The sequence below is a fragment of the Rhipicephalus microplus genome, chromosome 1 (genome assembly GCF_043290135.1).
Source record: "Rhipicephalus microplus isolate Deutch F79 chromosome 1, USDA_Rmic, whole genome shotgun sequence".
Taxonomy (NCBI): domain Eukaryota; kingdom Metazoa; phylum Arthropoda; class Arachnida; order Ixodida; family Ixodidae; genus Rhipicephalus; species Rhipicephalus microplus.
In genome coordinates this window covers 301,537,889-301,553,513 of record NC_134700.1, presented here as the reverse complement: position 1 = coordinate 301,553,513, position 15,625 = coordinate 301,537,889, and the positions used below count along the sequence as shown (strand labels likewise).

The window sequence follows — 15,625 nt, the reverse complement described above, 5'->3', positions numbered from 1 at the left end:
TCTGAAGGTCTACGCCAGCCACGCCCCACAACGTGTTTCAGGTAAGACACCTAGGCGCACCCTAGGTGACATTTAGCAGGTTTTGTTGTAGGACCACTTTCTTTCAACATGTTCAACACGACTCGTAAAGGCTCTACATGTTCTTCCCAGCTATTCTAGAAGATGGCGACATCATCAAGATTAGGCAGAGCGAACTCGGAAAGGCCATTAAGAGCGCAGTTTATAAAGCCGAAAAAAAGGGCACATTTTTCAATCCAAAGCTCAGCTTGAGTGGACGATAAGTTCCGAATGGAGAAACGGTTGCGGCATAGCAGCTAGCACGCTCTGTAAGGGGAGCTTGCAAACACCCTCACACGAGGTCAAAGGGGAAACATAATTAGCCTGTGACAGAGTTTTTACCCTTGATTGATATGTGGGGTTTAACGTCCCAAAACCACCATATGATACAGATTCTACCCTCTCCTCTTGATTTGGTATCAGGTAAGTTTGTTCTCGAGTTATGGCGTTAAGATGAAGCTAATCAATGCATGGCTTAGGAACCTTTTCCGGCACTTGAACCAATATTTGAGGGAATGCATAGTCACTCTCGCCTGGTACTATGACTCCCAACTCCAGATTTATTGATCTCCTCTTTCATGATCTGCTTTTGCACAGGGGAACATCGATACGACTTGCTACGAATTAGTTCCTCACAGGTTAGCTCGATATTGTGTTTAATCACCGTCATGTTTTCAGGATGGTCCAAAAACACGTCTTTAAACTCGTAAACAATTCTCCTCAAGTACTCCTTCTGGACTTCCCTTAACCTGGGCTCCAAGTTCAACTGCTGTAAGATTACCTCTGGTCTCCTCTCGATTACATAACTAGAGGTTAAAATTTCTGCTCCTTCTTCCCCTGAAGCATTCAAAAGCAGATTTACAACCGTGTGCCGTTGAACGTATGGTTTCATCAAGTTACTGTGGTAAATTTTGTTCGGCCGCCCTCCGAATTTCACTTCATAATTAGTATCAGAAAGTTTCGACATTATTTTGACGGGCCTTCTCAGTGAACCTCAAGCTCGTTCTTTTGGATGGCCGCAACAGCATTACCTGACTTCCTACTTCAAAGGTGCGCTTCTTCGCCGATTTGTCGTAGTACTTCTTCTACAACACTTGTGCAGCCTTTATGTGGCTTTCCACAAGACCTTTCGTTTTTTCAAGCCTCTGAAGGAGGTCTAGAACATACGCAACTACATTAGAGTCCTCATCGAATCCCTCCCAAGACTCGCGTAACATTCGCAATGGCGTTCTCAAACTTCGGCCATACACAAGCTCTGCAGGGCGAAAGCCAATGCTCTCATGTGGAGCTGATCTTAAAGCGAACATAGCGGGAGGAGCACACGCTTCCCACTAACATTTGTGCTCGTAGAAAAATCTACCAGTATCCGTTCCAGAACGAAATACATATGCTCCACTGGATTAGATTCGAGCTGGGCACTACTTTTGTTCCGCATTTTACAAAAAGGTAGAGATAAGGCAGCTGGTGAAGACACTACCGTTGTCGCATGGGATTTCAGAAAGAAATCCGGCCTGTGCGAATATAGAGAGCAGAGCATCCACGACATGAGAAGAAGAGAGCTCCTTAGGTGGTATCGCTTCTGTAAATTGGTGGCTACACAGAGGGCCGTCAAGATGTACCGACAACTTTGCCTTGACTCTTGCGAAGGCCTGACATTATCAATTACTAGGCGCGCCGAAAAAGTTCGGTGATAATTGGCTCAATCTTCAAGGGTGCTTTCCACTTTTCCCTGGATTTCCCCGCTCTCTCTCTGACAAGTGTCGCATGAGCTTACAAAGTCTTCGATATCCTTCCAGCATTTCGGTCAAGAAAACTCAAAGGAAATTCTAGCCTTTGTCTTTTTTATGCCGAGATGCTCTAACCACGCGTTTTCATGCGCCAGTTCCAATAGTTGGCGACGATACTTTTGTGGCACCAAGAGCGGCTTATACTTGCGACCTTGAACACCTGTGTAGCTATGATACAGGAACCCTGATTTGTCATAAAAGGAAAATGTTTACTTTGTTCCCAATTTTATGCTTATCATTAGCGCTTTAATCGAGAGGTCCTAAAGCTGTTCTCGAATGAGCGTTTCTCGATCAACCCAACCGCACAGCAACCATTGGTATGGAGAACTTACGCTCCCTAAAATTTCCAATGCCAAATAGAGGCACACCGCAAGGCGCAGTCCTTTCTCCACTCCTCTTCAATATAGCGTCGAATCGACTAGCAAATCAGCTTGAGCGCCCCGCCGTGGTGGTCTAACGGCTAAGGTACTCGGCTGCTGACTCGCAGGTCACGGGATCAAATCCCGGCGTCGGCGGCTGCATTTCCGATATAGGCGGAAATATTGTAGGCCCGTGCACTCAGATTTGGGTGCACGTTAAAGAGCCCCAGGTGGTCTAAATTCCCGGAGCCCTCCACTACGGCGTCTCTCATAATCATATGGTGGTTTTGGGACGTTAAATCCCACATATCAATCATAGCAGCTGGTGCGAATCCCTGGCCGCCAATTCGCGCTCTACGCCGAGGATATCACTCTGTGGGTCAACAAAGGCTCACTAGTAAAGAAGGAGCAAACTTTACAAGAAGCGATCGACACCGTCCTGGCGTTTGCTGAAGATAATGGCACGACATGTGCACCAGATAGGTCAGAATTTATCCGCGTTCATCGCAGAAATTATAGAAACAAATCAGTCATACAACTCAGCATAGAAGATCAAACACCGCCGGACAGTCAAACAATGAGAGTAATAGGTTTATGGCTGCAAGGCAACAAAATCGCAAGCTATACAAACAAAATGCTGAGATGTACACTGAAAAACATCGCTAGAATGATTCACAGAATAACAAGAAAGGGCAAAGGGCTAAACGAAGGAGAAACTGTACGCTTGGTACAAGCCTTCATCCTTAGTAGAGTCACATATGGACTACCATATCAGGAGCTCACACCAACGGAAATTAAAGAGATTTACTTGATAATACGGGGAGCACACGAAGCTGCCTTAGGTATACCATTTAATACAACCAATGAAAAAGTGGAAGCGCTTGGTGTGTACAACACATTCGAAGAGCTTACCGCAGCAACACTTCTCTCGCAGAAGGAACGACTATGCCTTACAAAGGTGGGCAGATAAACCCTCACTCGCTTGGGATACCCTACCAGACCACAATACTGCCGGGAGAACATTACTACAATGGTTAGGCAAACACGCCAACACATAACCGTCCGCCCCATTCCGTGAAACATAAGTTGTACCATGGGGCGAGAAGACAAGGTAGAGCTCGCCAGCTTCAAAGACAGTTTGGCGAAAGCCATGAAGTAGTATACACCGATGCCGCTAAATCAAACGAGAGCTGCGTTATAATAGCAGTTCAGCCAATGCCGCATACCACTAAAACTGTCGCAGCGTCAATTAAAACAACATGTACAGTGATGGTGGAGGTGGCGGCGATCGCGCTAGCTATTCGAACTAAAGAGGCAGAGAGATGTGGCTATAAGAGGGAAATGCAGAGAAAACTAAGCCCCGTAACTGTCTGCATCAGGGTGCGACACCTCAACAGTAGCTCACAGGGGATGGAAGTGAGGATAGATTAAAAGGATAGAAGTAAAGATATAGATAAAGAGAGATGCGCTAAGCCAGCGAGCGAGGACATATCGAGGGGATAGGAGAGATAGGAAAGATGGAAACACGGTCGCAGGAGTCCGAGGACGGGCACCACTTGCGAGAGCTCTTGTCGGCGTCAGGAGATGGCGTAGGGCAAGTAAAGCAGGTCAGAGCCACGCTGTCATCGGAAATCGGCATCAGGATGGGACGTAGGGACAGCCCAGTCTGCCAGAGCTACGCTGACGTCGGAGATCGCGAGGACACAACCGGTCGGCACGGAATCTAGCGAGCGAGTCTCTAAAGAGGCAGAGAACGCCTCCGCATTATTCTTGTCTGATTCCCAGGAAGTCTGCAGAATGTTTCTCCGTAGTGCACTACCAAATGTCGCCTTGAAAATACTAGATGACAGGCTGATACAGGACCATGCTATAATTTGGTGCCCAGGCCACGAGGGTATCTCGAGTAATGCGCTGGCGCACAGTTTCGCTCGTGATTTGAGCAACCGAGTGAGCAACGACACCGATAATCAGTACGATCCAGGCACTGCACGCGATATACTCGAGCATCAACGTAAGACAAGACAGCAGTATGCGTCACTGCAGAAGTCGCTTAAAGTTCACGAAGCTCGCCAGCTAAGACAAATTCAGGTTAACACATATCCACATTAGGAAAGATGGCATCACATAAACCCCAATGCATATGTAACCAATGTTCGTGGTGCGAGTCACGACCAACGTTGCAACACGTCACATGGGACTACCGGAACAAGCCTATGCAGGCTCAGTCGCCTCTAATATTCACGCTACTGGGGGAGTCTTGGGAAGCCATCCTCGCCCGACCTGACCTGAAGACCCAAAAGGGTCTCCTGGATCAAGCCTGGCGAGCTGCAGCGGCCACTGGTGTCCTGGAATGGGGAAACCAACCTTGACATTCTTCCCTCCCTTTTTTCTTTTTTTTCATAAATAACATGTTGTATCATCATCATCATCATCACCATCATCATCATCATCATCTCGATTAACCCTCGACAGCTCAGTCGAACTTTCCGCTACAGGCGAGAGCTTAGCACCCTTCTCGCTCTCACCTAATGGCACCATGTCGTCTCCTCCGCCGGAAGAGACGGCGCCAGTCGCTTCTGTGACGGGTGGCGCGAGTGACGCATACAGAGTTTTCTCTCCGAGGCTCCGTCGACTCGCCGCCAAAGTCACGTAGATCAGCATTTTTTGCAGGTTGTCTTTCACTACACTGAACGAGATCAAGTTTCTGCGAAAGCTTCCGTGTTTGCGATTGCGTGAGGGCCATTTATGGTAAGCTGGAAAGAACGATTTACCCTGCTCTTTGAGCCGCTTCGGTGTGAAGCTTACTGAACGTGCCTTCAATGACAACCGAAGCGATTGGTAAGCTAGCACTCTGCTCCTCGGCTACTTGCCTGATCCACGCGCATTCTCCTGTAAAGTCATCTGAGCACACAAACGAAGCATGGACTACGTCCAAGGTTGCCGCCGAGTCTCGAAGCGCTCGACACGTTTTCCCATTGACACTAATTTCCTGGAAATACAGCTCTAACAACCGCATGTTCTTTTCCGATTCTCGAATTGTTGCCAAAGCAATCTTTTGTTTACAGTTTACCGCGATGTGATCTTCCTTTTTGCAGTTGTAGCAGATTAACGGCTTACTTGACTCAAACGCTCGTCTGGTGTCAGTGCGCGGTTTAACACCCTAACTCGATTTCTGTGCTTCCGTTTGCCCTTCCCCTACGGTGTTCTTCGTAAGATACCGGTCCTTTCTGAAATTACGGTGCTGAGTGGGTTTCCGTTCATTAGGTTTCTTTAAAAAGCCCTCTTTCCTTTACCCTGTTCAATGCACACTGTCCTAATATGCAACTATCGGCGAGTATATTACTCCTCAGCAAACTATGCTGCCTTGTTAAGGTGTACTTCGCCAAGCTTGTCTTGAGGCCAAAGCTTGACGTCATCCTCGATGCAGCGGTAGAATTGCTCCAGTGCAATGCATTTTACTACGTTATCGCGATCGTCATAAAGATATTCGCCTTTGAGCCAGTCAATTATATCGTCTTTGAGACGAAATGCGAAGTCAACGTGGGGCCCTTTTTTGCCTACCGGAGCCTTTGCCGGAAATCCTCGGGTGACAGCTTATAACGTCTCAAGAGAACTTCCATAACCTCGTCATAGCTTTCAAACGCTTCCTTCGACAAGCACGTCGTTATCACGTCGGATACTTCGCTGGGAAGTAGAGCTAACAGGTTCATTGCCCAAAGAGGCCCAAAGAGACCGTTCCAAGGCATTTCGCTCACAGACGTGTTCAAACTTGACAAGATATTTCGCCATGTCCCCACCTATTAGGAACGGTGGCAGTTGTTCCGGAACTCTCTGACCGCTGATCTGAATCGTCACAGAAGCTACGCTACGCGCCTGCGAACACTGTAGGATTGCCCATTTTATTTTTTTTTCAACTCGAGGTGGTGAAAACGTATTTATTTATTTATTTACATGAATTTTTCTGTGGAGAAGCTCCGAGTAGTCGGAGATGCTTGGCTTGCGGTGGGGGGGGGGGGGGGGCTTAGTTCAGGGCTCCGCTTGCAGCAGCCGCCCTGCGGGCCCGGTTGATCAGACTCAACTGATCTTCCAGGTTCGCTGGCTAGCAGCTCCCCCCATCGCTCCGCTGTAGGATTTTGTACTGGTTGTAAGGCTGTAATGGCCTGACACTCCCACGTGACGTGGTACCGAGTGGATTAAGCTGAACACCATGGGCAGAGAGGAGAGTAGGCCGAGGGGTGCATTTTACTCAGGATGTGCAAATTAGGTAACGTGCCGGTTTGAATTTGCCTCCAGCTGACCGATTCCTCTTTATTTAGTGTTCAGTGTGGTAGCAAATAAGCTTTCCTAAGTGCTCTGTAATGGTTTAGGATGGCCGGATAGTCGCAAGGGACCGGAACGAGTTCCTCAGGGGCGGAGTTGGAAGGTGCTCGGCTCGCATACACTCGAGCTACCCTATCCACTGCCTGATTCCCCTCCTGTCCCTTGTGGCCCGGAGTCCATATAATCCGATGCCAAATTCTGAGTGGATGTGTAATGGAATGCTCGCCAGTGTCTGTAACGCTCAAGATGACGTAGAGAGCGGGTTGGCTGATGCGCCCCTGTAGGTAGTTGCGGCATGCTGCTTGGGAGTCCGTGAGAACTGTCAGCGACCTTCGTTGTCTGTAGCCGAGGGCGAGAGTGAGCGCGATGGCAGTTTCTTCAGCATCGGTAATGCTGTGGCACCGCACGGAAGCGCTGGTACGTTTTGTGAGTGTGTGGTCCAAGACTGTAGCTACAGCCTTATTGTTTGCATGGTCGTAGTTGGTGGCGTCAACATAGTACGTAGTGTTCTTGTGTGCATATGTTCGCTCGAGGGCTTCCACTCTGGCTTCCCGCCGGCCCTGATGTAGTCGGGGATCCATATTGCGGGGGATGAGAGCGACCTTATAAGTGGCACGAAGTTGGTCCGGAATGGGCTTGCGACGAGCTGCGTCGTGAAACTGGCTGATGTAGCCAAGGCGTAGGAGCAGGTCACGGCCTGTAGGTGTTTGCGTGAGCCATTGCAGTTGTGTGGCGAGTTGCGCTTCACAAAGTTCTTCAAAGGTGTTGTGTAGGCCCAATGCGAGGAGCTTGCTAGAAGGAGTACCCGGTAATAGCTTGAGCGCCGCTTTGTAGGCCTTGCGGAGCATTGCGTCTACTTGGCCCTGTTCGTTTTTGGTGAGGCGTTGGTGGGGCAAACTGTATGTCACCCTACTGACCACGAGGCTACGTATGAGTTTCAGGGTATCCTCCTCGCGCATGCAATGGCGACGAGTGGCTACCCGAGATATCATTCGGGCCACTTGCAGGGTAGTGGTGCGGAGAAGGGAAAGTGTGTGATTCACATGGCGGTTCGACTGTACCCACATGCCTAATATTCGAATGGTGGATTTCTCTGGGATTTGTTTGCCAGAAAGGACGACCTGGAGGCGGGAGCCTTGGTTGTTCTGCGCCGATGGTGGGAGCTTGCGTCGATAAATTCGTAGAAGCTCAGATTTTTCTGTTGCACAGGCCAGGCCTCGTGCCTGCGCGTATTGTTCGACGCACGTGGCTGCCTGCTGCAGGTTATATTCTTTTTCTCCAAGGGACCCCCGCGTGGCCTAGACGGTGATATCGTCCGCATACATTGCGTGATGGATGCCATCGATGCGGTGGAGTTGATGTGCCAGGCCAACCATAGCTACATTAAAGAGTAGCGGGGAAATCACTGAGCCCTGCGGGGTGCCCTTGTTCGGAACCCTGATAACATGTGATCGGATGGAGCGGAGACCGACTGTGGCAGTGCGGTACGACAAGAAGGCGTGAACATAACTGTAGACGCGCTGCCCACAAGGAAGAGCATCGAGGTCCTCAAGTATGGCCTGGTGGCTAACGTTATCAAATGCACCCTTAATGTCTAAAGTCAAGATAATGTTTTCTCCTTGCTGGGGGGGGGGGTTATCAATGACTTCTTTTAATTGTAGCAGTACATCCTGCGTTGAAAGATGTGCCCGGAACCCGTACGTTGAGTGCAGGAAAAGGTCATTGTCCTCGAGGTAAACTTGCACGCGATTAGTGATGACGCGCTCGAAGAGTTTACCAAGACAGGAAGTGAGGGATATTGGTCGGAGGTTTTCGATCTGAAGTTTTTTGCCCGGCTTCGGTATCATTATGACCTCCGCGTGCTTCCATTCAGGAGGAAGCGTGCCACGTTGCCAATGATCATTAAAAAACGCCGTGATTTCTTGTACGGCGCTGTCGTTGAGGTTCCTGATAAGGGAGTACGTGATTCCGTCTGCCCCAGCAGCTGTGTTGCGATTGCTGCTGCGAATGACTGCGTAAACTTCGTCCACCGTTATTGGTCGGTTGAGAGTGTCATTAGCACGCCCACGATACGCAGCCTGAGATGCGGGTGGGTAGAAATCGCCGAAGCATTTTCGCCGGACTTGATCTAGCAGCCCATCGTTTGTACCCTCAAAGGCGTGTATGAGGCGCATGACTGGCTTATTCGTCTCATTTTTTGTTCGAGTGGGGTCCATCAAAGCGCGCAAAATGTGCCACCACGTGCGGGCCGTGCCCAATGAGCTTCGAAGAGAGTCGCTAAACTGGGCCCAATTGAGTCGCGCCAGTTCTGTAGCGTACTGCTCTGCCTGAGTGGTGAGTGCGGCGATCCTTAGCTTGAGGCGTCGGTTATGTTTTTGTGTCCTCCATCTGCGGATGAGGCTCCTTCGCGCTTCCCACAGATGTAGCAGTTGGCCGTCCACTTCCGGCAGTGCAGCTGTTCTGTTAATGGTGGTGGTCCAACGCTCTCGAATTTCTTTAAGTTGGGTGCACCAGTCGGTGAGGCTTGTGAGGCTGTCGAGTGAATGTTCGCTCTCACGACGAAAGGCGTCCCAGTTTCTGATGCGTGCTTCTCCAATAGACCGACGCGCTGCGCTCTCTGTAACTTTTGTGCGGAGAATGAAGTGGTCGCTGCCCAAGGATTCCTGCACGTTGTCTCAGTTATAGTTTGGACGGCCACGGGCGAAGGTGAGATCGGGGCAAGTGTCCCTGAACACACTGTTGCCGATCCGGGTAGGCAACGCGGGATCCGTAAGCAGTTCAAGCTGAATTTTTTCAGTGGCAGCCACAAGCTGTTTGCCTTTGACATCCGAACGGTTGTAACCTCGGCGTTCGTCGAGAGCGTTGAAGTCGCCGAGCAGTAAGAGTTCTTTTCCCTGGGCCAATCTGCAGGCACCTTGGACGAGGGCATGGAAGTCAGTGGTTTGTTTGCTTTGGGGCGCTATATACGTTGACAATGATGATACTTCGCTTTTCTCCTTTCTTTTTTTGTCTGAGAACTAGCTCCACAATCACATGTTCTATGTTGGTGTCTGGGATGTTGTCTAAGCCAACTGCGGTTAGCGCTTTGTCAATCAGGATGGCCGCTTTGCTCTTTGTTTGACTATTATATATAGGACTCATAACCTGAAAATATGGGTGGCGTTCCGGGCTCCTGAAGCGCTATGACATCTGGCCAAGCAAAGTGTGTGTTAATGTACTATTGGAGGAGGCTCCGCTTTCTGCGGAAGCCGCGGCAGTTCCATTGCCAGACTTCTAAATGTTCGCCAATGAGTGGGGCTGCGCTGCCCATGGTTAATTCGTTGAGTGGAAAGGCATGGGTATCGGAATATCGGCTTGCGACGCCTATGTAGGAGTGATGTTGAGGTCGCTGGGTGTCAATGCGGGGGTAGCGAAGATCTCGGATGCATGTGATTCCAATCCTAGTCTATGGTAACCTTGATCTGTCGTGGCGTGCGAGCTACGAGTGGCCCTCTTCCTGCGTATGTTTTCGCCTGTTTCAGCAATTTGCGCCTCGAAGCGTGTCTCGAGAGAGTCGAGGCGTTCTCCGAACTTTGTTGAATACGGCACTGAATTGTTGCGATAGCTGCTGCCTGAGCGTTGGGAGCATTTCGCATAACTATTCGCGTGTGACTGCGGTGCCCGACGCAGCAGGAATTGATAGCGCCGTTTTAGGGATTTTCTGTCTCTTGGGGGAGGTTGGGGTTTTTTTTCGGGGGATTCGGGTGGCGATCCAAGACGCGCCATTAGGGCATGAACTTGAGAACTGTCCTTGACTTGACGTACCCTGACGGCCGCCAGCTCCTGTTTGAGTTTTATGTTTTCCGCGAGAAGGTGTTCGTATGCGGTGGACAGGGTATTGAGTGGAGCAATGGGAGGATCTACATTTGCCGACCAGCTCACCTTATTGTCGGCACCGGCTGATGGAGTGGGATTGGGCTTCTCAATATGTTTGCTGGAGGTGTGCTGGGACTGTTGACGGGCGGGTTGCTGCTGCTGCTGCTGTCCCTTGGTCATCTGGTTCTTCGGATGCTGTCGCTGCTGCTGCTGTCGCTGCTGTGGCTGCTGCTGTTGGCCAAGTTCCACAGAAGGGAGGGGCGGGAAGGACTGTGACCTCGAGCGTGAGCGGGAGTGGCTGCATGAGGTCTCGTTTTTCTTGCTGAACTACCTGCGTTTGGGAGTGGGTGGGTTACGATTGGGGTTGCGGCCCCTGGCTGGTGCTGCTGGTTGAGGAGGTGGCCGTGGGCGCGGTGCCTTCAGTCTCTGAGAGCACTCTTTGGCGCCCGTTAAGTGGGCATCTCCACACAAGTGACATTTGGGAGCACAGGGGTGACCGTCAACGTGGTCGAGGATACTACACTGCCGACACACGGGAGCGTTTGGCGTGGGGCATACGTCTGAGCAGTGCCCAGGTTGTAAGTGGACTTGGCAGGCTTGTCGCGTCGGCTTGTACGGGTGGCAGGCCACCTACCCTCCGTAGTACAGTACATAACTGAGCAGAAGGGGGCCCTCAAAAGTGATCACGGCAGATTTGGTAGCACCAAGTATTCGTGCACTGTGTACTGTCACTCCCTGCGTGCGCACGCGGAGGTTGGCGGTGAGTTCTTCCGGAGTTCTGCCAGGGTCTATCCCATGAATAACTCCCCGCAAGATGCCCTCAGAGGCCGCCACATAGGTATTGAATTCGTAGGTCTTCCTCTCAAGCATGAGGGTGGTGATCCGACGAAGAATTTCGGCCGTCTCAACATGTGGCGTGCTGGCAATAATGATGTTTGAACCGGGGCACGTGTAATGAAATGATCACCAGTACAATGTTGTCGAGAATTGCCCGCCACTGCTACGGCTCGGGAGATTTGATGCGTAGTGAAGTTCCGAATGGCCAGGCCCTTTTTTCAGGCGCATGATGATCTTTATGTTCGTGCGTGGAAGCGGCGGCGGCTTCCGTCGTCGCTGGCGCGGCTTCGTTACGGGTGGTGGTGTTCGCGCCGGTGCGACGCCGGCCACGTCTGCCTGCGCAGCAGGAGAGCCCGCAGCAGGAGAGCCCGCAGCCGCAGATGCCCCGGCGTTGACGTGGCTGGGCGGAGTGCTTGCAGGACTGGCCGGCTGCATCAATTCCGCTCGAGCTTTGTCGAATTTTTAAGGGCGAAGCTTCTTATAGCGGCACCCGTTCGTAGTCTGCAACAAGTATAACATTTTGACCTCCAAGGTGGTGCCGGTGAGAGACTTCTTCTGTGCGTTGTTGAACAATAAAAAATAGTGATCAATGTACCTGTCAATGGCTGCTAATGGAGAATGAGAGACAGGAGCATTCGGCTTTTAGTTAACGCGCAGGCTGTGATCACCATTAGCAGCCATTGGCATGTACATTGAGCACTATCTGACAAGAAAGGGTTGCTACGTTATACTCGCAGGGTGTAACCTCTTTAGCTTTAGAAAGGTTTAGCAAGCGTTGAGCCGCAGTGCCATGAATACAATGAACTTGTATATACCATGAATGAACTCGAGGTGGTTAAAAATGGGAAGTAGATACGAAGCGCAAGCCGTAAGAAAGTAAAAGCCGAATTTTCCGCCTCTCATTTCCCATTAGCAGCCATTGGCATGTACATTGAGCACTATCTGACTGAAAAAGTTTGCTACGTCATACTCGCTGGGCGTAACCTCCTTGGTTTTCGAAAGGTTTAGCGAGCGTTCGGCCGCAGTGCCATGAATACAGTGAACTAGTATATACCATGAACTCGAGGTGGTTAAAGGTGGGAAGTGGACCCGAAGCGCAAGCCGTAAGAAAGTGTACGTGTGCCACCTCTCGTTTAGTCCTTGGGATGTCCGCTGGATGGCGGTGCTTCTATATGGGGAATATATGATGAAAAGATGCGAGATGGTGGTACTTGGAGTGTTGAATAGATGGACGAACGGACACATAGACAGATGCATGGGTGGACGCATGAACGAACGCAGGGGCGGCTGCATGGACGAACGCAGGGACGGACGCACGAACAGACGCACGCACGGACGGACTGATGGACGCATGGGTGGTGACACTGACGGACGCATGGACGGACGGAAGCAAGAACGAATGGACGGACGAATTCTTCGCCCCAATCTCCATCATTCACTCCGTGGATATGCTGCCATTTTTTCTGGCGTTGACGCTGGCGATGGGAAATCGCCAGTTTCCAGTTGGCGTCGGTGTCGCTCGCTGGTCCCAGCGATGGAGATGATGTGGGATGGTGCACGGCAACTTCATCTTCGCTTGCTGAAGTGAGCTCGTCGAGGTCGAGAGATTCCGTGTTAACATGGGTGTCGTTGGGGCTGAATGCAGGTTGAACGCATCCGGTAGTAGTCACGTTAGCAGTTGGCGTAGTGCTAGCGTCCATATTGTTGTGGAAAAGGTACCGCCGTTAGGCCAAGTCACCCGTACTCGCACAGGCAAGCTGGGTCGACGCTTAGGCCCAGCGGCCCAACGCTCACATGGGTTCTTCTGAAGGCTATACAGAAAAATGGAGATGCTCTACAGCCTCGGGAAGGGTGTGCGGTTCCCAGGACAGTTAAAACTTGATGATCCGACACAGGGCCGGCGACGATATCTGAGTAATCCGGTCAACGAAAGCACATGTTCGGCGGAGCGTGTGCGACGCGCGTCCGCTTGCTCCGGCGTCCAAACGCCGAACCCGTCAACTCGAGGCGCTCCTGTCTCTCGGCCTCCTCACGCTCGCGACGTTCGCGCCTTTCTGCTCCCTCGTGAAGTTCGCGTCTTCCAGACTCCTCGGAGAGTTCTCGCCTTTCAGTATCTTCGCGTTCGCGAAGTTCTTTTTTCAGCCTCCTCGCGGCATGCTTTGATATCCGCCCAGGCCTCATCGACTTCTTCAGTCGTCACTCCTTCATCCTTCATGATCTCAAGGATCGCTCCCTTTCGTTTCGCAAGGCCCAAAGCAAGGCCAAGTTTCTCACAAATTTCGATGGGTTCCTTCACTTTAAAGTTCTTCTTCGTTCACACTAGCCTCTTGTTGTTTCCCCTTTTAAGAACCTACTTGCCGTACCCACTATAAGTCCACTAGGAAGACGCGCAAGCAATTTTTAACGCTACCGTGTACACCCTCCGCATTAACTTTAGTTTCAGAGCACTCCAACTTGGCTTAAAAATATCAAAGCGCATTCAAATGCTTCACACAGCCCTTCTCTAAACTACTATAACCTGTACTGGAGCAGTCCGGTGAACTGAGGGGAAAACATTAGGCACTCACCGCATCGAGGTCGCTGATGCCAGCCGATCCCGCAGCTGCCATCTATACATTTAAGGTACGGGCACACTGGCGGGAAGCATGCATGCAAAGCCTGATAAATAGGGCGAAGGGTCCGGTTCAAGAAAATAAGGGGGAGGGGGGCTCGCCCCGCCCCTTTCTTTTGCGCTTTAAAATGTGGCCATGCTTGAGACTGCGCTTTTTATATTTAGCTGCAAAAAACACAAGCCATATTTATATTAAGCCTCTTCATAGTGTTCAATATCACCTAGGCGTTTTTATTCTTGCAGTGATGTGTGCACACGAAATTTCTTTTAGCGTTTATCTACATGACGGACATTTCCGCGCAATTCTCTTCCACGGACGATCGTTCCACCAACCGTGCGGTTGCGAAGCACATCAAGACGTCGGGCGAAGTGAGCAGACGAACGCGCTGGCGAAAAAAAAAACTTAGCCGTACTGTCTTAGGTGAGAGCTGCTCGCTTCGAATCTTCAAGTTCTTAGTCGCGCATTGCGTGGGCTGTTATTCCGAAACTGATGGCTGTGTCGGCTTTAGGTTTGTGTCTGCAAGCTTCGGCGGCAACGTATACATGACCGTTGGGTACTGTTTCCGAGCGCCGTACTCGTTTTTTGCAAGCAGTAGACTTAGCGAAGGCCGCTATTGGCAGAACATGAGCTCAGTGATCTGCGATACGGCGAGTGCTACCAAACCTTAGAGTTCATAATAATGTGCGAATGCTTGCTTATTCCTATTTTTTCTAGATGGTGTGACCGGTCTGACAGTTGAAAACCCAGGAAAAATATCCAATATTTATGTTTCCGTCTACGGCTAAATTTACGAAACAAAACGAGACAAAGAAAAATCAGCGCTTGTTGCCAGAGCTGTAGTGGCGCCCTCAGCTAAATCAGTTGTGTCATTCCCCGCGAATCTGTTTGCGAAAAATAGCTTAGCATTTTCCGTCCGCGACGTCCGCACACCCGGCACAGATGGCAGGAATTCGTAACGTGGCTTCACGTGATGCGCCGTCTGTCGTGGGGATACACGCTTACCGAAGAATGCGCCATAAGAGCTGTGCCGCCTTGTGAATCGCTGAGCGCGCCAGCGGTGTTCTGTCAGCTCGTAGAAGCATGATGTTCACCTGGGATATCCGTTGTACTATGCAGGGCATTGTGAGTTCAAAAGTTATGGTTGATTGAAGACCCCCTCCCCCCACACACAATGCTCAAGCAATAGCGGTGAGGGTCTGCTGGTGACCAGAAGTGGATATATGTTATAGATGTTTGCTCTGCACAACCTTTATTAAGTGATGGTTTCTTAAAGAGTGGTGTCACCGAATTTCGAGGCTATGCCAAGACTGCTTTGTGTCTCCTCTCTATGCAAAGACTTTCTACACGAAGGGTCCGACAAGACAAACGCGTAGAATATATTTTCACTTTTAAAAGTGTAGCTGAATGTCCACTCTTACGATCTAGACCTATTGCTTGCGCAGCAACACTGACGTTTCAGAATAGGAGAAGCAACGGCAGTTGTCGGGGCGTCAGCCCTGCGTAACATTGATGACGATTCAATTGAAACCCTGGGGGATATGATCAATTCAGCATGCAAAGAAGGCAGGGTGCCAGAGCAGTGGAAGCTGGCCAGCACGATCCTTATTCCTAAGCCAGGAAAGCCCCCTAACTTGGACAACATGAGGCCAATATCCTTGACATCATGTATCGGCAAGGTCGCAGAACATGCCATACTGCACAGGATAAACAAGTACTTGGAAGATAACAACATATTGTTGCGTGAAGGCACAAGGGAAACTAGGCGTTTTAAAATATATTTACACAGCGCCAACGCGCA

At 50.5% G+C, this 15,625-nt stretch overlaps 1 protein-coding gene across 11 annotated transcripts in view; it reads right to left on the bottom strand.

The window, feature by feature from the left end:
* Positions 1–15,625, bottom strand: part of LOC119165999 (high affinity cAMP-specific and IBMX-insensitive 3',5'-cyclic phosphodiesterase 8B) — a 404,448-nt gene that overhangs the window by 108,257 nt on the left and 280,566 nt on the right. The window contains exon 16 of one of the 11 annotated variants that reach the window (XR_012884037.1): positions 4,446–4,548. The exons of 9 other annotated variants lie outside the window; for them this stretch is intronic. Coding sequence is in view for 1 of the 2 variants with exons in the window: in XM_075865612.1 (XP_075721727.1) it covers positions 4,515–4,548 (34 nt within the window). In the remaining variant the exon portion in view is untranslated. Of the gene's footprint in view, positions 1–857; positions 4,549–15,625 lie in introns of those variants that run through there. One more of the 11 variants, XM_075865612.1, reaches the window with a different exon arrangement.